The 26,652-nt window shown below is 23.2% G+C and overlaps 2 protein-coding genes across 4 annotated transcripts in view; one reads left to right on the top strand and one right to left on the bottom strand.

Annotated features, from left to right (window-relative positions):
* Nucleotides 1–16,398, top strand: part of LOC129613784 (protein unc-13 homolog C) — a 68,043-nt gene extending 51,645 nt beyond the window's left edge. For 2 of the 3 annotated variants that reach the window (XM_055528015.1, XM_055528014.1), the window contains 10 exons: nt 378–659; nt 744–965; nt 1,592–1,758; nt 3,079–3,367; nt 3,613–3,970; nt 6,519–6,623; nt 10,361–10,456; nt 10,674–10,836; nt 10,950–11,076; nt 11,174–16,398. In XM_055528015.1, coding sequence (XP_055383990.1) covers nt 378–659; nt 744–965; nt 1,592–1,758; nt 3,079–3,367; nt 3,613–3,970; nt 6,519–6,623; nt 10,361–10,456; nt 10,674–10,836; nt 10,950–11,076; nt 11,174–11,335 — 1,971 coding nt within the window. In that variant the 3' untranslated portion in view covers nt 11,336–16,398. The remainder of the gene's footprint in view (nt 1–377; nt 660–743; nt 966–1,591; nt 1,759–3,078; nt 3,368–3,612; nt 3,971–6,518; nt 6,624–10,360; nt 10,457–10,673; nt 10,837–10,949; nt 11,077–11,173) is intronic. The other variant, XM_055528016.1, reaches the window with a different exon arrangement.
* Nucleotides 16,399–21,828: 5,430 nt separating this feature from the next.
* LOC129613760 (neuropeptide-like protein 31) lies at nt 21,829–23,804 on the bottom strand. Its single transcript, XM_055527972.1, has 2 exons — nt 23,516–23,804; nt 21,829–22,474 (listed from the first exon to the last, which is right to left on the bottom strand). Exons 1-2 carry the CDS (start codon nt 23,519–23,521, stop codon nt 22,085–22,087), a joined length of 396 nt encoding a protein of 131 aa, XP_055383947.1. The 5' UTR covers nt 23,522–23,804; the 3' UTR covers nt 21,829–22,084.
* Nucleotides 23,805–26,652: the final 2,848 nt, after the last annotated feature.

Raw genomic sequence — 26,652 nt, 5'->3', positions numbered from 1 at the left:
GTATTCTTTATCAGATATTTTTCTCAATGTGTCAGTTTTTTGATTAGTTAAAAAAATTGAGAGAATTGTGATATTTCTAGGTTAAAGAAAAAATTATGTTAAAATTCACTTCAAATTATTTGTATATAACACGGTTACATACGTTTATACAAGCACTAAAATATTGTTGCAATGACTTTCTTTTTTCTCCCATAGATGGCTCAATATAATATTGAAAATTAATCTGTTTTTATTGTTAGAATTTTTTATAGAGAAAAAATTTCTATAATTCAAAAATTATTGAAAATGAACACAATTATGACTACATTTCAGAATATTAAAAAAACTTAATTAAATAAACATTTTTAAAACTTTTAATTGAAAAATAAATTTTATAGTTGTCAGCTGCAACAATGTGGGGTTTGTTCGCTGTTGATATGAAATATGCCTTAGAAGAACATGAACAACACAGATTATGTAAATCATCCGCTTATATGAATTTACATTTTCGTGTTAAATGGCTTTACACAAATTATGTTAAAGAAGTACCACCATATAAAGGTGCTGTACCGGAATATCCAGCCTGGTTTGAACCATTTGTTATGCAATGGTTAAATGAAAATGATGATGTTTCATTAGAATACTTACATGGTGCTTTCAATCGTGATAAAAAAGACGGGGTAAAAAAAATTAATAAAAAAAATGAAAGGAAAAAAAACGAAAAATTATTGAATTTTTTTTTTTGTACTTTTCTTTCTATATAGTTTCAAAAGAGTAGCGAACATGCCTTATTTTCAAATTCTGTAGTAGATGTGTTTACACAACTGACGCAATGTTTCGATGTTGTTAGCAAGCTCGAATGTCCTGATCCAGAAATATGGAAGCGGTACATGAGACGCTTTGCCAAAACTATTGTAAAGGTGCTAATAGCTTATGCCGATATTGTCAAAAAGGAATTCCCGGAGCATATGAAAGATGAGAGAATCGTAAGTAATGTATAAACTTAGATTAGAATTTTGCAAAATATTTTAAGTATAAAGGAGTAAATTAAATAAAAAATACAAATTTACCTTTTTTCTTTCAAATTTTCCTCCTTATTGTGAAAGATGTGGAAAATCTTATACCTTATTTATTGTTCTTATAAACGAATATTTAATTATTGTAGACGATTATACTATAGTAAATATGTAATAATAGTATAATGTAAAGAATAATATAATGCATAGTATATGATTTCATGACTTTAAAATTTAATATTAATGGTATTCATAAAGTATTAATGGTATTCATAAACAATTCAGCAATTGAAACTCATAAATAATGGTGCATAAATATCATATTGTTGCAATTTTAAATTCAAAATTTCCCTTGTCTTGAGTAATTTCATAAAATTACAAAATTCGGATTATTAGTCTAATTGCTGAATTGTTTAGTGGTTTCTGTATTCTCTGAGTAATTAAAAAATAAACAATTTTTTTAGACTCTGACATTTAAATTACAGTTTATTCTTTCACAATGAGGCCTCATACTTCCAATATTTGTAAAATGTCTTATACTTTTTAAAACAAAATTTTTTTTGCTTTCTATCTCTCTTTTTTTACTTTAATTAAAGGCATGTATTCTTATGAATAATATTCAACAATTACGTGTTCAATTGGAAAAAATGTTTGAATCTATGGGTGGTGATAAGCTTGAAGAAGATGCTGCAAATATTTTAAAAGAATTACAACAAAATTTAAATTCTGCTCTTGATGATTTGGCTTGTTTGTTTGCTGTAAGGTGGGTTAAAAAAGAAAAAAAAAAACAAAACCAATACCATTCTTCGTTTCTGGCATCATCTCTGCTTTTGGTTGTCAAATTTTATGATAATACCAATCGGTTATATTTTGAGAAACTTAAAATTTGAAATTTTTCTTTCCTACTTTTCGATTTTGGATATAATTTTTTTTGGAAAAATATTTCGTTTTGCAAATTTAAAAGTAAATGTAATATTTTATTTTGTTCTCCAAACACTTTAAAGTGAAAGAAATAGTATTTTTTAGATGAAGAATACATCACTTATGTTTAAAATTTTATTAACGACTGAATGTTAATGAGTCGACCAATCAGTCAGAGTCAATATATTTGCGTAGCTACGTTATAATTCCAGTATATAACAAAACTTTTTTTCATAAAATTTTAAGGCTTTTTAAAGAGCTCAATTTTAAATGATAGCAGATATAATTAAATCAGAAACACCTCGAGAATCTAAAATAAAATAATATATACTGCATATAAGAAACAATTCAGGTTTCTTTGCATTAAGTACTAAAATTGTGTATTAATACACAAATTGTTGAAATTATGATATCTTAGCTTCTAACATGTGTATAAATTCTTTATTTTTTTTTAAGAATCCTAAGACACCTGTGTGTAACAAGCTTAAGAATACTTATATTTTTTCTTTATGCATATAAGAAGTACAATCTATTTTAATAACGATATAATCAAAGCTTCAAAACTTTTTTGTATCGAAAATTTACCTAAAATATTTTTTAAATTATATTTTTTTCTTTAATTTTTTTGCATTTACTATAATTTACAACTTTTGGATAACCAAATCTACCTATATTGGACGTCGTTTTCTCTGGTGGTATTCAATTAAAAAAAATTTCTTTATTGATTTTACAATCAATATTAAAATTTTTTTCAACGTACACTCAAAAAAACAAATCAAAAAATCCAAAACTTTCGTACAACACCATAATTTTTGGACAATTTAATTTTTATGAATAAAAAAAAAATTATATGATTACAATACAAAATTATCGTTTTGTTTTTAAAAACAAAACCAAAATTGTATAAAAACAAAAACTCATTATTGTCTAATCATATGTCAAAAAAAAAAAAAAATTCCATGACATTTTTTTGACATGTGAAAATTTTCACAACAATAATAATAAATAATGTTTAACGAACCATTATGAAAATTAAAAAATAATTTAATTTTGAATCGGGATTTTAAATATTTTTTTAATATTTTAAATTTTTAAAATAAAAAATATTAAATTGAATTTTATAATCATGATCAAAATTATCCATATAATATAAATACAACAGTCTTGAGCCGAGAATAACACAAAGCGTACGTGAGCTCGGTGATTTATTATTGGCTCTTAAAGGTGGTCCTAATTTAGCTAATGCTCCACAAGCTGCACAACGTAATGCGGTAGCTGTTGAGGCTGATGAAGTTTTAAGACCACTTATGGATTTATTAGATGGTTCGTTAACGTTATATGCACAATCATGTGAAAAAACCGTACTTAAACGTTTGCTTAAAGAATTATGGAAAATTGTTATGCGAATTTTGGAGAAAACAATTGTCCTCCCACCAATGACTGATAGAACGGTAAGTATAATAAATTTAAACAATTACAAAAAAAAAAAAAATATAAAAAAATTATATTTTGAGTACAAAAAAATTAATACATACATTAAATTACAGTTCAGTTAAAGTACACACAATTCAACAGATATAAGTCATAAACTGAATTGTGTATTATAATACAATGTACTGTAATTTTGAAGTAACAGAAAAAATTTATAAAAATTCCTTTTCAATCATTTTAATTTAATTATCAAAAATATTATTAGATGATGTTCAAAAATCTTAGTGATAATGTTAAAAATGTTGCATCAAATGCTAAAATTGAAGATATGGGCCGATTATTTAAAAATCATATGGCCGGTAAACAGGATGTTAAAAGTGCATTAAGCGGGGTTATGGATATATCGAAAGAAGTTGAAAAGAATTTATCACCAAAACAATGTGCTGTATTAGATGTCGCATTAGATACAATCAAGCAATATTTTCACGCTGGTGGTAATGGTCTAAAGAAGACATTCTTGGAAAAATCACCGGAATTACAAAGTTTAAGATATGCCTTAAGTTTATACACACAAACAACTGATACATTAATAAAAACTTTCATAACAAGTCAAGTGAATGAAGGTAAGTTTTAAATTTTTTTTGTTATTATTATTAATCAATTCTTTTTTTTATGAAAAAATTTTATTTACATTTTTTTTTTTTTCTTTTTTTTTTCAATTTTTATTGTATGTGTAAGACAATACAATAATATATACGTTATATATATAATTTTGTGCAATATGCGTGTATAAAATAATGTCTTATTTAAAAATTGTAACAGTATAACAACTATTCATATACTGAATTGTATAATATGGCATATCTAATGATCAAATATTTCAAAATCAGATTAACGTATTAAATAGCAAATATCAAATAAAGCTTATTCACAATTCGAATTCGGTTTGAAATCGATTTTAAATCCAGCCAATCGATTCAATGTTGATAAAAATATAAACTGGAACATTTCTTGAAATCGGAAATGTAATAATACTGTAAGAATTCAGCTTATAAATGCCAGTTACTGAATTGTCTGTCGATGCGGTATTATTGCAATTCCGATATCAGAGATAACCTGATCTAAAAACCATGCGAGAATAAGTTTATTATCAGTAAATTAAGTCAACTTCTAAACAATTACTACCCAACAATATTATTAAATACAAAAAAGAAAAAATCGAAAAAAAAACCAAGATTGCACAAAATTTAAAAAAAATTGCAAAATCAAATAAAACCATATAAATAAAATAATAATTGTGTGTGTGTCAGTTAAATTGAACGTGTGCTCGTTTTCTATTGTATAATTTTACTAATTTTTTATTAATGGTATATTTAATATACACATATACATATGTATGTACGATATATATGCACTAGAGGCATCCCTCTGTGGTTTGCTGACTGAACATTTTATTAAGTTTTTGTTTCTTTTATTTTTGTATTTCTGTTTGCTCTGAGTATACACAAAAAAGTTTTCCTGACCTGAAAATCTTGCAAGATATAATATAGACTTTATTACTAAATATATAATACGACTTCAAAATTGCAGTAATGTACGGTATTAATGCATAATAATTCAGATCATGAATTTTAATTATTTAGCATAAAACTGTATTACACCACAATTTTGGAGTTATTAAAGAAAGTAAGTAAGAAACCTACATGCAAATCCAACTGAGTAGTATTTATAGTGTAAGCAACTATGAGAAAAGAAACTCTCTTCTTTTATATTTAAAAACTTTGCATACTACACATTAAAAAATTTATAAAAAATGTAAATATTCTGCATGTTTTATATACATACGTAATAATAATTTACAACGTATATACTTTATTCAACAAATTTCAAATTTTATTACTGAATTCATAACTCTTCTTATTGTTATAAACTTTGTTTTTATGTATAAAAGCGATGCATTTTATACCACCGATGATTCCGATTGTATATGTACATATATATATAGTTTTAGATTTCAACTGATTCTGCAGTATTAAAATTTGCAGCAATCCGGCATTGCTATTTATATAATACGGTAATTCAAATCAAAAAAAAATCTGGGGGTGTATATATATAAAATTTGTACCTGTTGTACCACTGCAGTTTTTAAGTCAGTGTATTTATGTTTATATTTATATGTACTGTAATGTATATGTAAATGTGTATATTGCACATTTCATCAAAATTTATTATTAATTTTTTGTTTATATTTATATATATACTTTTAAACAAATTACAATTTTTTATGCATAAGAGAAATATATATGTATAATAAATTATAGGAATTTTCATATAAAAATAATATATATAAGTAAAAGAATTTCCTTGACTTGAAATCTATAAAAATGTAATCGCGGTATATACAATGATATATTTTTATAACACAATTCAGCAATTATATTTTATAAGCTGAATTAGCATCTGCATTAAAAATGTTAGAAATTTTTAAAGTAACGAATTAAAAGTTTTTAATAATGTTCTATCAAATTATATATTATAATATATTGATATATATGTTTATTATGAAAATTTCTATGATATTATTATTATATTAAAATTATTCCCTCAAATAATATATAATTATATATATATATATATATATATATATATATATATATAAATACTATACACTCTCTTTCTCTTTCTTTCTCTTGTGTTTTCGTCCTTTTTTTTAACATAATAATTTTTATATTTAATATTATGAAATATTAACAATGTTAATGGAAATATTTATATAATTATATGATATATATATATATTATATATATCATTTATAATATATATGATATATATATTATATACATGATATATATATATATATTTATATTAAAATTCTAAAAAATTTTCTGGTATATACAAAATACTTATTGCCTTTTTTTTAAATAATTGCACAAATCTATATATATATATATATTATCTATATATATATTAACAATATTTGTATATAATATACGTATTATTTTTTTTTTATTATTTCAATTGAAAAACAAAAAACAACAACAATATAATATTTTAAATAAATAATATAATAAATAATTAAATATAAAAATGTGTTTTTATAATGAAAATAAAAAAATATTCAAAATATGAAAAAAAAAATCGCACAAAAAAAAAACGAAAAAAAAAACGTAGTAAGAAGACGAAGTCTTACAGCAGCTGAAGTTGAACATTTAGCAATGGATCCAAATTTGGAAGAACCACTGAAAGCAGCAAAAATTAAGCGTGATAATCGTCAAGGTGTATTTCAATGTCACAAAAAAAATACACAAAAAATATATAAAATTAAAAAAAAAAATATATAATTTTTAAATTTATTTTTTTTTTATTTTAATTTTTGTTTGTTTTTTTTTTTGTAATTTATTTTTATAATCATCATATTATATATAACTTGTCTGAAGCAATTTTGAATTATATTTATTTACGATATTGAATTTACCGTATCAGGTTTACGATATTAAAATTACGATTTTATATTTATTACATTAATTCATCATATATGTATTTATGTATATATATATACAGGGGTATATCTACTATATCTCTTTCAAAAACTTAATTATGAGAGAGATAATTTATTATGTTACTTATTGCACCCGCCTATATAAATTGCATAGGAATGGTAGTCACGACATATCACGGAAAATTTGCGACCCTATAAAGTTTACATAGTTTAGTACTAGAAATGGAACCCCCATAGTTAATACAAATTTATTTTTCGTTAAATTTTCAAAATTTTATAAAATGGGAAGTTTTATTTAATTCGGGATTAATATAAAAAAAAAATGCTGCACTTGGCTGCGTAATAAATTCTACAGATATAATGTTATAAGCAAGTTTTGCCCTGAACTTTAATATATTTTTTAAATCTTATTGAGAATTGCAACTATAATAGCTCAAAAAATTTTGTTCTATAGTTTCAACAAAGTATTTAATTTAAAAAATTTTAAAGTTTAGAGTTTAAATAAAATTAATTTAAAAAATAGACAGCTATTCAATTTTAGCAAAAACCTAAAATTCACTTTTTCATACTTGTTATTATTAAAATTGCTTCAGATACATTTTTAACATATTATTCATATACAATGTAATTCATTTTTATTTTCTAATTTTTTAGATTCTTGTTAATAACCCGTTTTCTTTGTTATTTTTCATTGATTTTAAAATATAAAAATTAGTTTTCATTTTTGAAGTTAAATTTACATATATATAGAAATACATATACATACATATATATATATTATATATATTTTTAAGCAGTTATATTTTTCTACCAAATCATAAATTTAAAATTAAAAAAAATAGAATTAAATTTTTCATACATATTGAAATTATAAAATTGAATACACAAAATTTAATAAGAAATACATACATATATGCAAGGTTACAAGAAAGCAAGTTAAAACCAATATACAATATATATTATGTCAAAATATTTTTCAATGCGCATTCATCATAAAAATGACAATTAACAAACTCACAATATTAATAATTGTAGGATATTATTTTGAAATCACAAATATATTTATTGTTTGTTATATATATATTGATGTAAAGCACAAACAATTAATGATTACCCTACAAAACACAAACAAAATATTAAGTAGAAAAAAATTAATATTCTCAATAATAAATTTTAAAATTTTTAATAGATTCCTGCATAAATTTTATGTCGTTAGGCTTAAAACAAAAATTTTGTGTTAAAAAAAAAATGGAAAACTACGTCTATCTTAACAGATAGTTTAAAGTCATTGATTTTTTTTGGTTATAACTGCTACTTCCTTAAAAAATATTTTTTTTGGTTATAACTGCTACTTTTTCCACTTAATTATGGTTTAAATACATACACACCGAAAAAAAAATAATCATATACTTTCATATCTATGTATACAATCACCTTTATGTGTATAAAATAACTGCTATCAAAAGACATTAAATATATTTCAAAATTAAATTAATTTTTATTATTCTTATATTAGTTAAATTTACCTTGTTTACATTATAATGTAATAATTCGATATTAATGCATAATTCAGAAATTCACGCTTATAAGCTGAATTGTGTATTAATACAGTATTATTGCATTGTAGAACATAAGGTTAATTTTATTTTCAATTTAATTTTTTTTAATTTTTTAAATTTTTGTTTCTTATTTTTTAATAATGTTTGTTTTTTTTTTCAATGTACAAAACTCGTACCTTAATTTATTTTTATTTCAAAAATGTAAGCATAAAATTTCAAATTCATGAAAAAAAATTCACTAATTATTCATTTAATCGAAAATATTGTATAAAAACTTTTTCCATTAAGACCTCAGTTATAAATTTTTAAATAGTAAATATTTTAACAATAAATTTAAAAAAAAAAATATATAAATTTGTTATCGTTATGTACAATTTATATAAGTCATGACTTCAAAATTCCATTTATAAGAGGGTGGGGGGTCAACGGTTGGTCTCGAGGGATGCTGTGGGCCATGCTCCGCACATCAATTTACAATCTACAAATGGTAAAATAAAATAAAATCCATTAATCAAACATTCTGAACTTCATTCTGGATTCAAAATGACCAAAAATTTATCCATATTGTAAATTTATTTTAAATTTGTAATCGTTTGTTTTAAGTGAATAGTATCAAACTTTTTCAACATTCAATAATGAGACATGACAGACTATAGTCTAAAGGCTCAATGAAAGCAAACTCATTTGTTCCCAAAACAATTTTGAATCGACATCACTATACTATAAACTCAATTTTTTTTTTTATCAGTGCGCATTATCTCAAATTATCATCTGCTGTATACTACTTGTTATTCGTAAGCGACTAACCTGTATATAATTTCAATATATAAAAACAAATAAATATATATATATATTATTGTATTTTGCTGTTCATCATTAATATTATAATATTCTTAATTAAAGATATTAAAATTTCTTATATGATGAATTCCATTCCACAGACCCCTATAAGGAATAATTTAAAATGTTCGCCCTATATTATATTCGTATTAACGGCTTTCTCTTTGATTCAACAGCAGCTCGCCCAGCATGTATTTTATCATATAAAATCAACGATTTTTGAATATAAATTTACGAATCCAATTTGCAAACATCCTACAAAATCTGCGAAATAAAATGATTTTCATATAATTTTTACGAAATTTAGATTTATTAATTTATTTGAATGGAATTCATCATTAGAATGATCATATTATATTAATATATATACATATATTTGAATATGTTTCACTCACCATACATACATATATATTTATATATATCTAGTTAATATTTAAAAAAAACATACATTTTTCACAACATATATTCGTTGTAGATATTTTTTTTGTTTTTTTTAGTTACCAGATAAAATTTATTTTTACATTCACAATTCTGATTATTTATTGAATATATTTATATATATATATAAATATGTAGTTTATATTTATTTGTATTGCATGTAAATATTTGATATTCTTGCATACCATATATATTATATAAAATATGCTTGCATTTTTCAACTGCAGAAAGCTTTAATTCTTCACTTTAAAATCACAGTAAAACTGCATGGCCCTCTAAATTAAGCTAAAGGAAATCATTTAAGCTGAATCAATATTATTATAAATTTAGCTTTAATATAATACAAATATTATATTAAGCAAGAGATCACATATTGCATTTGGAATAAGCTTGTTTTTTTTAAATATAGATTTTTGGTTTGTAACTGCTGATATTCCATATCAACTATTAGTTTTAAATAATATTTTTAACAAAAAATTAATATTTTAATATGATATTATATATAAACTAGAAAGGATGAGTTTTCATTTAGTTTAATAAAAGTTAATTTGTTGAGCTTTTGTTATAAACATTAATAATTAATTACAAAATTAAGCCCATTAAATTTTCATTAAAAGTAAAATTTTATATTTTTATTAATTTTTTATTTTTTTATTTTTTTAAATACGTGCGTATAGACTCAGAAAATCCAGAAGAAAGTGTTGGTGAAGTATCTGTTCAAATCGACTTATTTACACATCCTGGCACCGGTGAACATAAAGTTACTGTTAAAGGTATGTAGTACAAGTTTATAATGACTAATATAACTAAGCGTAACTTAAAAATTGCCATATAATACGGTATTAATATAAAATTCAGCAACTAGAAATCATAAACTAAAATCTGTAATTTTACAAATATAGATTTTTAAACATAATTTATATATATAATAGAATAAATTATTAAAAGTTTGTTTTTCTTCTATATTTCAATATATATTATAAATAATAGTTGTTGCTGCAAATGACTTAAAATGGACTATACAATCTGGTATGTTTAGACCGTTTGTTGAAATTAATTTAATTGGACCACACCTACAAGATAAGAAACGTAAACATGCAACAAAATCAAAATCAAATAATTGGTCGCCAAAATACAATGAAACTTTCCACTTGTAAGTTTTCTATATACTATATATATTTGATTTAATTGTTATATTTTTCTTAAATTTTAATATTATACTTAATCAATTTAAAATGTGCGTTTTATTTTTTCTTTATTTTTTAGTATGATCGGTAATGAAGAACAACTTGATTTCTTTGAAATTCATATATGCATTAAAGATTATTGCTTCGCTCGCGATGATCGTTTAGTTGGTGTTGCTGTTATACAACTCAAAGATATTATTGAAAGGGTAATTTTTGCATTTTTTTACAATTCACATAATAATTAGTTCTTAACAAACTCAAATACAAGTTCGACCTATTTCTGGTATTATTTTCTTATTTTAGGGATCTTGTGCTTGTTGGCTCCCATTACAAAAACGTATACAAATGGATGAAACTGGCTGGACCATATTACGTATATTATCGCAACGTAATAATGATGAAGTAGCAAAAGAATTTGTTAAATTAAAGTCTGACATACGTACAGAACCAATGATGGGAACGTAAAATGTTTTTAGTATATAGGACAAAACAAAAAAACCAAAAACTAAAAAAAAAAACAAAAACCGTAACAAAATAAAAAAAAAAAATTATTTTTTTTTTATTTCACTAAAAAACAAAAAATAAAATAAAACTAATCTTAAAAGCTATTTATATTTCATAATGTATAAAAAAATTATATTTAATAAAATTTAACGTACATAACATATACATATATATATACATATATATATATATATATTTATTTATATATATATACATGTGTGTAACAAATTTTGTGAAAACTGTTATAGCTTAACATAAAGTATAAAATTAAATGAGTTTAAAATAAAAACGATGGCAAAATTAAACACTAAATAAAAATTTCTAGTAAAAAATATAAAATTAGTAGCAAAAAAAAACGAAATTATGACATGAATATCTAAATATTATACAGAGTGTTTCGTGTATGGAGGCAAATTGTTTCGAGGATGATTCTTTGGTTAATTTCCATCAAAAAATTATATAGGCTTCGAGGGGGGGGGAGATGCAGATATACTTGTGTTTTCCAGTTACAACCTTGTGAAAACAAGTCTCCGATGGTTATTCTATGTTGCATTGTTCCAAAGGTATAAGTACTTCTTTATATCCAGGAAAAATCTTGAGCTTTCCCATCAGCAGGCTGTAGCTCGAAAACAAGTATATCTGCACCACCACCCACACCGCAACAGCCATACAATGTTTTTGCTTGAAATTGATCAAAGAATCATCCCTTATTATTTGCCACCTTATGCGAAACACCCTGTATATATATATATATACTTGTAATATTTAAATAGTGAAAATTATTCAATTGTGGAAATAAATTAAAATTTACGAATTTTTGTTTCAAAATTTTTTCTATTAGATATGTTATTTAATTTAAATATTTTATTTTACTATATATACATATATATAGATGTTATATGATATAATTTTGATTTTATGTGGTATATATAAATTTATATATAACATATAATATCTAAGTTGTTATTACAATACACAATTCAGTGAAAATACGATTCATAAGCTACGAATAATGTATATTGCTATACAAGATTTTGAAGCTCACAATATATACATATTTAGTCACACCCTGAAATCTCTATATATAACGACATTTTCATATATATAACAAACGTCTTCATATTTAATATAATATAACAAAACTAAAAATTCTGTTTTGCCATCAGTAGCATTTTTAAAAATTTTTCTTTATATTTAACCTCGATATTGGGAATCTCTATTTAAAAACATTCTCCATATTACATTAAATTAAGATGCATTTCGAAATTTTAAGCCAAAACGGTAGACATTACGAAAACAATTACATGGTGTAACATACCTCAAAATTTTAAGGTTTTAAATAATCCCCGATATAAATTGCAATAATACTGTATTAATGCAGAATTCAACTTATAAATGCCAATTGCTGAATTGATTATTGATACGGTATTATTATTATTCCGAGGTCAAGGAATGTCCTATACTTCACTTTGAACGAAGGTTATTGCATAACTTGCAAAGTTTATTGTATTGTATAACTAAAATTATCCTCCATCTCAACAAAAATTTTAATTGAGGTTCATTTTTGTAATTTTTTAAATTGTTGTATTCGTTACGAAATTATACTTCATATATACGTATATATGTATTTTACATAATATACAAATATATTTTACACAAATGTATTATACATACGTTACTGAAAATAATACTGAATATATCAAGAAGTTGAGGTCAGATCTGCATTTTGACCCCTGATATGCAAATTTATATTAAATTTTTTGTATAGTTGCTAATTGTTTGTATTAATATCACGCTCAATTTTAAATTGAAAAATAGTTTTAGAACACAATATAAAAGTGTGGCTTATAGAATTGTATATAATTTTGCTAAATTGTGTGTGTGTTACCATACATTATTGAGATTTTCAATTCAAACGAGACTATATACTATAAAATTACTATTTAATTTTATTACAACAATATATACTAATAAAATTATTTATTTAAATAATTTTTCTTAAAATAATTTTCTTGATAATTTTGGTTTTTATAAATTCAAAATTTTAAGAAATAAAATTCACAATTTCGAAATTTCGAAATTTTTAGTGAGTTGCATTTAAAAACTTTGTGTATATATGAAACTTAGATATATACATATATATACATACGTTAAAAATATATACTTATATTTATTAAAACTATATATATTTATATAATTTTCTATTATCATGTTGCATACACTCCCAAGTTCCTTTATACTTAAAATAAAAAAAAATATATGTAAATACATAATAAGAATAATTAAGTATTATATAAAACATCAATGCAATATACCAACACCTATAATATATACATATAAATACATAAATACTGCGTATACATAAAATTATGTACACTATATATATAATTTAAATTACTGTTTTTCTATATTTTCCAAAATAAAAAAAATGTGTACATATGTATATACATATTCTTATATTCATCTTAAATGCTTATTATATAAAATTATTATATATAACGCCTTAATTAATTATTACAAAAATGTATTAGATTCCATTATCAATAAAAAATATTTTCAACTACTTTTTAAAACATATCAAGAATATCAATTCTTGAATTTAGACCTTATTCCAAAAGTTATTTCGAAGTAAGAGCCTATCAAACTACACAAATCTAATATTGCATTTGATTTGATTAAGCAATACTTTTTTGTTAGATCTCTGAATTTTCGTATTTCTTCCTGTGCACTAAAAATCATCATCAACTTGTGAAATCCTCTCACTAATTTTATACTAAATCGACTCATATAGTTATTTTTCACGTTATTGTCACAGGCAAGCACATATACAGATACAAAAACATATTATATTCATTATATATCTATATATATGTATATATTCGTCACATACACAAATTACATACCTATATTAATATTATGACATCGTTTTTATTTTATATTTTTATTCGACTTTTTTAATTTTGATGGGGATCGAATGTATATGAGATATTTTATATCGTAAAATACAATAATTGTTATTGAGTTAAACTGTATATGCACATATGTATATGGTTTAAAATAAATATTGTAATACATTTGATCAAAATCGGAAGAGAAATTTATAACTATACTCATTCTAAACCATATATATGGAAGTATATCGGCTTATTTTCAAAAATGATAAAATATTGAATGATAAAAATTTCAATATCTCATTATTGTAGATGCAAACCACTGACACGAGCTTCTTGGTTTGATTCGTGCATTTTACCTACTGCATTGTACTCCGTAAGGTAGGTTATTTGATGACGCCAAATTTTGGATGTTGGGAACACACTTCTCCATAGTAGGGAAGCGTAAATAAAATAACTTTACAGAGATATCGGTCTGTCAATCTGTCAGTCTGTGTGTGTACGCGTGTATCTCAAGTTCGGCTGAACCCATTTTGATGAAATTTTATAAGTGAGTTTATTTTGTGATATATCAGACCTCGGTAACTAAACCTTTTTGCGGGCCAACTTTACAATTTCAACCAAGTTCCTTGAAATTTAATATTTAAACTCGAGTTTTTAAAAAAATATATATAAATTTTTGGAAAGATCAGATCTCGAAAACCGAAATGTGGATCTATTTTACATTTTTCACCATGTCTACGGAACGGATTCATCTAACTTCTTGCAATTTTATATTTGAGTTCTGGTTGTTACCGAAACTAACTGGTGAATTTTTCAGGGAATTGGGGTGGCACAAAGCAAAACTCATTAAAATGAAAGGAAGTGTTCCAAATGCATTTTCATAATTTTTTGTAATACTTTCACTAAACTAGGGAATATACATTGTGGTGGGTTATGTGCTTTTTTTTCTAATCAGCCTCAATTCATTTTTTCTCCATTTTGTACATATATGTATGTGTGGCAAAAAGGAATAATTATCCAAATCAAATCTATCCAAATATTATGCCTAATTTTCATGAGAAAATTAAAATTTGCATAATTTTTTGTCTACTTTTTTTTTTCTAATTTCTATGATTTGAAAAGCAAAACTAATAGGCTCAAAAGTTGTTAGTTGGATTTTGGAGCTTACTTCTACTTATGATTACAATTTTTCTTTTATTTTTTTATAAATTTTATACAAAATGTATACTTCTACTTTAGCTTTCTTTTCAAATTTACTTAAGCTTTCTTTTCAATTTCATCCGTTTTGTACAAATTCCATGATTTTTGTCGCTTTTTCCAAAATTTGTTTCGAACAACCTTCAAATGCTAATATCTAATTTTTCGCTTACTTCGACTTTCACGATTATTCCTTTTTGCGCACAGTTATTATTTATATAATTTTCAAACAATAAACAATATGTTTGTTGTATACATATTAAAAAATTAGTATGAAAGGCTAGCTAAATATATAAAAAATTAAAAAAAGGATCAAAGTCACGAAAACTAAAAAAAACAAAAGTTCTAATATAAAAACAGAAATAGAAAATTAATTTAATTAAGAAATTCAAAAAATAAGAAAAAAAAACAATCTATTAGTTGTATATACACAAAAAAAAAAACATACAAAAAAAATTGTAAAACAAATGAGAAAAATACAAAAACTTTAATATTACAAAAAATATTTATAATAATTAAAATTACATTAAAAAAATATAAAACAAAAACAAAGTTAATTATAAAAATTAAATTTAAATTACAAATTATTATAATAATATTAAATTAAAATTATTACAAAAATTAAAAAAAAATACAAAAGTAAAATATTAAAATAAAATTTTTCTCCCCCTCCCCCAAAACGAAAAACATATGTACTAACAAATTTATAAATAAAAATATATAGATAAATTAATAAATTATGTAAAATATTTAAAAAAATTATCACTGCATCAAAAATAACAAAAAAAGAAAACGGTAATATTTAAAAATATTAAAAAAAACCCTGACTTCAAAATTACAACAAAATACTGTTATTAATATACAGCTTATGAATTATAATTTCTGAATTGTGTATTAATACAGTATTAACATGATTTTAAAGTCAGGGACACAATATATCAATATATTAATATATATATATAAATATATATATATATATATATATATATATATATATATATATATATACATATATATATATATATATATATATATATATATATATACATATATATATATATATATATATATATACATATATATATATATATATATATATATATACATATATATATATATATATATATATATATTCAAAATTTATGAGAATTATTATGTTTCCCAACTCCGGTCCATCCTATAACATCTTGTCAAATTGAAAATTATACTGAATTTATTATTATTTAATTCAGCAATTACAATTCATAAAACTGAATTTTCTAATTATATATAGTAATTACCATATAATAATTTTATTAAAATCCCTGTAGTTCGAAAACGGTCCCGATTTGGCATCATGTTTCCTCCAGATATTTTAAAATTTCGCTAAATTTTCTTATAATCCCTGTAGTTCGGAAACGGTCCCGATTTGGCACAAATGTTCCCAAGAAAAATGTTATTCATTTTCGATCGTCTACTCGATGGTACATCGGTCCTAACTTGTTGCTAAATCATTCTGTATATCGAAAAATTGGTATCTTAAAAGAGTTCGTTTTAAAAATAATTTTATTTTTGATTTTTTTGTTTGTTTTCTGCTTTCATTAACGGCGAAGCTTTATATTAATATTTGATGATATTTCGTGAAAATTATACGCTTTTAAACATCATTGTTTTTTATTTGTCACTTAACTAGAATGTGATTCCTTTGAAATTTTTGCAATTTTTGATATTGATAAAAACAGTATTTTCAGGGGTTAAAGTAAGATAAAAAATTATAAAAATTTATGCTCTTTATAGTTTATTAATTTCAATATTTTTTTATTCTTTACACATACATATAGTTAAATTCTGACTTCAAAATTGCAATATTATGCTATTTATTTTGCAATTCAGAAAATTCAGCAATTACCATTCATAAGCTGAATTGTATATTAAATACAGTATTATTGAAAGTTTGAAATCACTGATTCTTTTCAATACAAACACATACAGAAATATATTTGATGACATTTTGTTCTTTTATATAAAAATTTTGAAAGATTGAAATACATACTTAATAATTATTATATGAATAGGGTACAGGGAATATAATAAAATAATACTAATTGCATATCATTGTATAGAAAAAAATTAAAAATTTGAAAATAAATTACATTAACACAAATATACACGCATATTATATATTTGTATATAACGATATTATAAGGGTTATAAAATTTGATTCATTTAATTGCATATCATCGATATAAGAAAAATTTATTAAGCTCTTCCACCAATTTATTTTTTTTTTGTCTTTTTCTAATTTTTCATTCTACTGTATAACAATATAGTACATTCTTTTCTACAGTTCATGACAACGAAATTGTCATAATACCGTATCTTGACATAATTCAGCAACTACAGTATCGCCGGAATTCCAATACTAGGGACTGTATATATTTATATTAGGTATGAAATAATACATTAATAGTAACTTTTGTAGAGCTGTGTATAACAAAACACTATATATATATAAAATTAGAAATGAAAATTTTTTCTTATTCAAATTATTTCATAAATTTTGATTTGTTCTGACAAAATGCAATCTACTTTAAATTTTTTTTTTCATATCAATATTGGCTTATTCAGCAAGATAATATTAATTGCTTTTAAAGTAGAAGTGAACCCAGCTTTACAATAAATTAATACTAATTAATTCTGAAGTAATTCAAGGAATGAAGTTTAATGATTATAAGAAAACACCTAAATTTTTATTTTAATCGAACATCTCATAATGCTTCGAACCGACTTAGAAAAAACGGAAACTTATCTGTATATCGTCTGTATTAAATGTTGTCATTACAATGGAGTTGTAATTACGCTGAATTGTATAATAATTTCGTATATTATTGCAATTTTTTAAGTCAGAGATGATATGTAAATAGTATATTGTATATTCTATATCTATATTTACATAATATGCATATTTCTTTATATCATACAATGTAATAATTAAATAAAATTGAAAATATTAATAAATTATATTCCTTAACATTAAAATTATCATTATTTCTATATATTTATTAAATAAATTCAGTTTAGAAATGCTAATTGCTAAATTTTTTAATAATATGATATTAACTGCAATTTTGGTTGTAAGAGAGAGCATTGTATAAAAGGAGAAAATAATCAAATACTATTGCTTGATTAAAATTTTAACATATTGCAAGTATGTATTTTTCTTGACATCAAAATTACAGCAATACTTTATTATTACAACCATATTCAATTTGTAAATGCTAATGGCTGAATTTTAATAGTGATAAATACTATTGAAATTCCAATGTTATTTAGGGTTTATATTGAAAATTAATTGAATTATATCATCACATATTATATAGCATTATGATTACCTTTTCAATTATATTTACATACGTACATACATATATGTATGTAGCCAAAGTGATTCTTGTTAAATACATCAAGACTGATTATTGATACCATTTAATTTCAAATTTATAAGTAATAAAATGATTACTACATAATTAATTATGTATTATACATCAATATCATCGTCCTTAATGTATTCTACTTAAAAGTCACTTATATAACATAACCTAATTGAATTATTATTATTATATACATATACATATATATATATATATATATATATATATATATATATAAAACTAAATAAGAATTAAAAAAAAAAAATAATCAAAAAACTTTGGAAATTTGTTCTTCATTCTGGTATATGTATATATGTCATAAAGAAAAACCCATAATATACACACATCTTCATTTTCAGAATATAAGAATACGATTATAAAATCTAATTTAAGAAATTTTAAAACATGAACTGCTGAATTTAAATAAAACAAACTCTAGTTTTAAAATTTCAAGTCTGACTTTAAAACTCTAGCAATACGGTATTAATACACAATTCCGTTTATAAGTTGTAATTGCTGAATTCTTTATTAATATAATGTTATAGCAATTTTGAAATTAACTAATATTTATATATAATTCAGCTTATGACTTGTGATTACTGAATTGTGTATTAGTAAACTAATATTTTAATTTTGATGTCAAGAGTCTTGAATTGGATTTTATCTATTGTATTAGTGCGTTCTGCAATCCAAATATACGCTATTATAATATAACCTCATGAATTATACTTATGAATACATATATATATATATTCATCAATATTTCATATGTTTATATATTTGTTTATATATTATATTAAATATAAATAAATATTACACATATAGCTTTATCAAAAACCAAAAAAAAAAATTAAATAAAAAAAAACAAAAAAGAAAAAAAATATTTAATTTTAATTTCAAGAAATGTAACGATGTTTATCTGTATTTATGTATTTATGTAAATAAAAATATCAAAAAAAAAATTAAAATACAAAAAAAATTATTACTTAACTTAATGAAAAAACTTAGTTATAAAATTATAATATATAAATATAAAACATATAAAGACATTGCATTATATATAGATATAAATATATAAATATATATAGATGTATATATACATACGATACATGTATTTTCATTTGTATGTATATGAAGTATGTGAAATATATAGGTCTATAAATTAAACCAAATAAACACTAAAATAAAATAAATAAAATAAAATTACTTTTTTGTTTTACGAATATTTAAAAATTGCATAAAAAGAGGACCTCACTTGTATTAAATGGAAAATTAAATTAAATTTTAAATAATGCTCTGACATACCGTTAACAATAAGTTAAATAGAAAAGGCCGTTATGTGGTAAGTTCGCTGTTTAATAATTTTGCTATAATAACATAATTTCCAGTAAAATTGTGTGTTTTTTATATGTTTCTTTTTTATTAACAAATGTTTAACATTTTATACTATGTATACCTATATCTATTCATATATATATATAGTGTAGAAAAGGGTACAAATAAAAATTGAAAGATTAATGTCATCATCGCTTTAATTAATGTCAATTAATGAACTGTTTCCTGCAATAGTAAATGCACATTAAACAAAAAAATGCACAACATAATAACATAAAAATAAAACATACATATACACATATATACATATACGAAAGTAATAGCTATGTGAAAGTAAGAGTTGATTTTCTTAAAGGTACAAGCATCAAAATCAAAAATTAACTTTAGAAATTGTTTTCCTTCAAATCGTCTGTCACCACTGTGTTATATTGCACAGTATAATTGCTTTTAACAAAATTCCAAAATTCGAATAATCGATAACTTAAAATTAACACCTTTGATACTCCCTTAATACCTTATTTATAGCTATATAATAAATGCTGTATATTGTAGTTGAAGTGCGTGCATTAATAATCAATCGAACACCTTATGTTAAATTTTCCTAATTTGCTGTATTTCTGCATAAGTAAATCAAATTAACTTGTATACTATATTCATTAAAAAAAACGCTAATAAATAATATTAAATAAAGTTAGGTGAAACGAATGGTTTGTAATTTAGCACTTTTCCCTTCAACAAATTAAAATACCTCTTTTAAAAAAAATCTAGCTATGTAATACATTTTTAAAATTACTTTCATTCATATACGAAACTATTTCAAGGATTGTATACATTTAGGATAAACGATTTATGCAGCCTTTGAAATAAAGCAAAAAACACCTTAAAGAGTGTTTAACACCTTAAAGATTAACCCAATGCTCGATTTAAAGGGTAAATTGCGTGAATTAAGAAAAAATGAGTTTAAGAAATATAAGATGACAAAAATTCAAGTTTTTTAAATTTCGAGGGATGATCACTTGTGGTGATGGAGATGGAAAAAAATTTTCTTCTAATGAAATAAACTATTGATAAATATCTAAGAACTGCTAAAATTTCAGACTCCTAGACAGTCTAGAAAAAAAAACAAGTTCAAGTATGGCATGCCGCGTTAGACGAAGAATGGCATCCCGCTGCTTTTCTTTGTTTGTAAAATTTGAAAAATTCTTATGCTTTCTTTCATTGCAATAAATAGTTAAAAAATGTTTTTTTTGGACTTTGAAGGGATATAACTTTTAGAGAAAGAAAAACAGGTAAAAATTTTCTTTTACAAAAGTAAGTTTCTAGTAAAGATCTATGTAATTACAAAACTTTCAGCTTTCTATCTTCAAGGAAATAGAAATTTTGTAAACAAGTCCACGGACGGATAGAGTGGAACTAATAAGCACTTTTTTTCAAAAAATTTTTGGAAAAGTACTAAAAATGACAATGATAAAGTGCTATATTTTGAGTGACAATGACAATTTTTCTTTAACATTTTTATTTTTTATTGTCCTTTCCTTTGTTGTACTTAGAGTATGGATAAAAAAACTTCATGGAAAAGGGTAATTAAAATTCAATTAAAAAAAAAAATTTTTTTTTCATATTATTCATATAAATTTTTTTTTTGTTTTTATTATAAAAAATAATAAGACAATAGTTGTACTTTATATTATATAACAAACGATTGCACCTTAATAAAAAAAACTCTTTTTTTCTCCCTTTCTTTTTCTTTCTTTCTTGTAATGATGATCAGATTAGTAATATGCCGCGATGAGGTAAATTAAGGTGGTAGTGAAGTATATTGAAAGAAGTTATAAATATATAACATGCGTGTATACCTTATATATATGCATTATATATTATAAATGATGACCACAATCCCAACATCCTCCTCCACCATAATGATCACCATATGATTTTATAAAACCAGGTACAGTTATAATTTTTGTTACAGAAACTGGTACTTCAGCAGCATGATGATAACCACCACCATATCCGTGACCTAATCCACCATAATAACCGCCACCACCTCCACCATAATAACCACCACCACCATATGAACCACTACCATAACCCAATTTATATCCACCATATGCACCTAATGCTTTACCAGTAATTAAACCTTTGACACCACCTAATGCAGCTCCAGCTAAAAAGGCTTTTTTAGCTAAAATTAATCCATTTGTAGTAGATGTTATTAAAAGTATTGTAAATAACAATAACGAAATAATAAAAATAGGATGATAACTCTTAAAAACAAAAAAAAAACAAAAAAACCAATCTTAGTACATATATCTATAGTATAAATAAGATATATATATATATATATATATATGTATAATATTTATAAAGATTTTTAGAAAGATTAACAATTTTTAATAAAAAGTAATGTTATTTCATTCCACCATCTACAAGAATAATCCTTTTCAGCTTTTAGCCGCAAGACTCATCAATTTAAACATATGTACATAGATAAATAAACCAGTTGAATTTAAAATTAAATTTGTGAAACTATATTATAAATCTGTGTTTATTCATTACTAAGACCATACTATGCCCAGGTTTGGTTAAGCTAAGTTGACGCCGCTACCAAACGATAAATTTAGGTCATATAGGCCCGTTGTGATATCGTTGGATATCCACATCCCCACCCTGACTTGAATCAACCCGAATCCTTTATGGACCGGTTTAATTTCGTGTCATTTACATTCGCCAGGTCCGTAACTCGTAAGAAGAAATGCGATTCAAGACTTTATGCCTATATACGAGCTTAAAAACGAGCACATTTAATTCCTTAACATCATATTTCTTTTCCAAACCGCATTTAATTTCAAAGTCCAAGACAAAAAATGTTTTATGTTTACCCATGCGGCTCAATTCTCGTAGAAGTCACAATGTCAATACGGTGATTTTAGTTCCGATTACCGTATACCATTCGTATCCATTTAAGGTAGCACTTAGTTTCAAATTAATTTTAATTAATTTAATCAGAAATTTTGAAAATTTAATTTATAATTTATTATATTTTTTTATTTTTTAATTTTAATTTCAATTTTATTTTTTGTTATTTACAGATTTATTCAACTTGTTTATAAACTTATGGTAAGAACGAATTAAAATTTACTTTTTATTAAAAATTACTGTGTTAACATATTATAATTAATATACGAGTCAGCAATTAGAAATCATAAGCTGAATTGTATATATTTACATATCATATTATTAAAATTTTGAAATGAGAAATATAACATTAATAAAAACTGTTATATTTTTCAATTTTCAATTCTTACTTTCATGATGTTTTCACTATTTTTTTGTTTTCTATTAATTTTTTTCACAAATTTAAGAATTTGTTAATATTAAAATATCAAAACAAGAAAAATTAAATCGTATAATAGTTTATTTGTTATCCGTTTATATTCCGTCAACGTTATCGTTATTCTTTGTCGTTGTCTCCTCGAACGTTATAATTGTTTGCTGCAAATAATTATACTAAATTAATTTAGTTACTTGTCACATTTATTTATATATCCCAATTCTAAAAGATTAAAATAGAGCTAATTGTATTCACTTAATACAAAAAAATATCAAATAAAAAAGGTAGGTAAGTAAATTGGAAATAGTGGTAGTTAAACATTTAATAATAATGAAATAGTGGTAGTACAGTAGTAGTGTATAATAATTTATATTTGTAGTAAATATTAAAATTTAAAAATTACTAAACAATAGAGTACAAAACATAACAAATATTTCAACATATTGGAATAAATAAATAAATAAAATTAAACATAATGAGAATCAGTAAAATTTCTGTAAAATCAGAATATCTGATTTCCATAGATTGCAGAAATACCTAGTACTTACACCCCGATTCAGTTTAGCTATATATGAATTGCTGAATTTAACCTGAACATAAGTATAAAATTTCGGAATTTAATTCGAAAATTCGTATTATTACAATATGAAACTTAAGGAAATAATAAATAATGGTCTTTGAAACCTATCGATTCACAACTTAAGTGTACAATATTGATACCACTAAACCCACAGACTTGCAATTGCTCAATTTTATAACAAAACAGTAGATTACCACTGTATTATATTATATCTTTTATATAATCTTGAGGTAACAGATTCTTGCTTTTTCCTTGTTTTTTTAAGCAAAAAGTCAAAAATGAGATTTAAGAATTAATAAATTTTCAATAGGATTCGATTTCACCAATAGAATACTGAAATATCGAATATATTTAAGTTAAAACTTGACTTATTCAATTTTAAATGCTGAATACCTTAAGTTAAAGTTATGGATTTTGTATTTCTGGTGCTTTTTTTTGAAGCATAGTCTTAGAAATAAGATCACAATATGTTATACTGTAATTGGAAAATTAGAACTAAAATTAGGGTTAACACTTATTCATCTATAATTTTATATTTATATATATAAATATATGCAATAATTTAACGCTAATAACTTATTCAGCAAATAAAATAGTTTGTTATAAGTATGTGAATTAATGTGAATTTGATTTATGTAATTTCATTATCAATATGAAATATGTGAAAGTTTTTATACCCTGCACCTTCGTGAAGGGTATATTAACTTTGGTGTAGAGTTTGTAACCACTTGAAGGAGTCATCTGCGGTATTGATATATATACATATTCTTGCTCAGCGTAAAATTCTGCGTTGACTTAATCAACGTCCGTTCACCCGTCCGTCCGTTGGTTGCACCGGTTCGGGTGGCCATTAAGATTCATCGCAGGCTTGTTTTCAATTATAGGTTAAATATATTTCTAAAGTTTTGGTGAAATTGCTTGACAGGTTTAGGTAGCTCTCATACAAGTCCAAAAGTTAATTTTAAATATTTGGAAAAATAATAAAGTCAAATTCATTAAACTTGGCTCTCGTGTGTCCAATTAGAGGTCAGACATATCCGTGAATTTTCTATAGAATTATTTCACAATGTTCGAGTAATTGCTATGCAACAATGAAAATTACAGGGTATAATTTAATCGGTTTATACCGACTGAAACGTTTATATTTATTTTAATATTTTAATACTCTGCTATTTGTGGTATTTGTTCTTTATTTTATTTATTTGCTGATATTTTTTTTGAAATCCTTACATTTACAAATATTCTATAAATATTCTAAAACTACAAAAAAAAAATACTCATCATGAATATAAGAAAATGAATCATAAACATCAAAGAAATGCCATTAAAATTAATAGACGTACAACACATAAGAAATAATTTTAAAGTTAAGATTAACTTATTATGTAACCGGATTTAAGATAAAAATATAGAGTAATATAAATAAACATTACCAGAATTCTATGAAATTAACGAATTTAGTAAATCCATGCTTTAAACAAAATAAATAAAAATTTTTTGTCATATCACGTCACCGCCACCTCCCCATATAACTATGTGGTCTTAATTTAAAATTTTCTATATATAATTTTTGAGCTATACTGATTTGTGAATATTCTTTTTGTGAATGTTTTCTCATCCGTCATATGAGTATAAGGTACACAAAAATTTAGTTATATACATAAATACATAATCACATATGAAAATATTAAAAATTTTTCTTATATTTTAATTTTTTTGTCAATTACTGACTATAGTTTAAGTCATCGAAATAACATTGCTGAATAAATTAAATATTGTCTATTCTGATCATCTACTCGTACGATTTAGAATAATAGTTTTGATAATTTAATTTGCTCCTCTATCTCTTTTTGAGTTTATGTGAAATTATTTTAGTGTTACAAAATTTTTACATTCTATATAATATATCGCATACCAAGAAATAATAATAAATATAACTTTTCTGATAAGCAATAGTGATAATATTATGCTTTAAATACAATGGTCTGGGAAAGTGAACCAGAACAGAAATTTAAAAATTTTTTTATCCATGTCGTTCTCAAAAAACGACAAATAATCGATATTTGTCGATAATCGATGATATTGATCAATTTTAACAGCTTCATATACCACATACAATATAATCTAAAACGACATTAATTTTATATATAAATACAGTAATGCCCGTTTAGCTGCTTCCGGCTTATCTACGTTAACTTCCTTTAAGTGCGTCAACTTTTTACTTTCTCGATTAAATTCAACGTCAAAAAAATCGGTTAAATAAAGTTAATAATTATTTAGAACATTTTTCTCAATATGTTCTAAAATTAATAGCTTTGCTGCCTCAAAGTTTTTGAAAAATAAATTGTTTTCATAGAATGCGCATACATACGTCTAAATACGTCAAATAAAATTTAAATTAATTTAAGTATATAAAAAACAGGAGGAAATTCTTTAAATTTATGAACATATATATTATTATGTATGTATGTACATTATTGAAAACTCGCTTTTGTTTGCGCAGTTTAACGAGTTCTGTTAAGAACTCTACT

This window comes from Condylostylus longicornis, unplaced genomic scaffold (genome assembly GCF_029603195.1).
Source record: "Condylostylus longicornis isolate FDR11 unplaced genomic scaffold, ASM2960319v2 ptg000091l, whole genome shotgun sequence".
In the NCBI taxonomy this organism is placed as follows: Eukaryota; Metazoa; Arthropoda; class Insecta; order Diptera; family Dolichopodidae; genus Condylostylus; species Condylostylus longicornis.
Note: the sequence above shows the minus strand (reverse complement) of the source record. Positions and strands in the feature narration are given on the sequence as shown.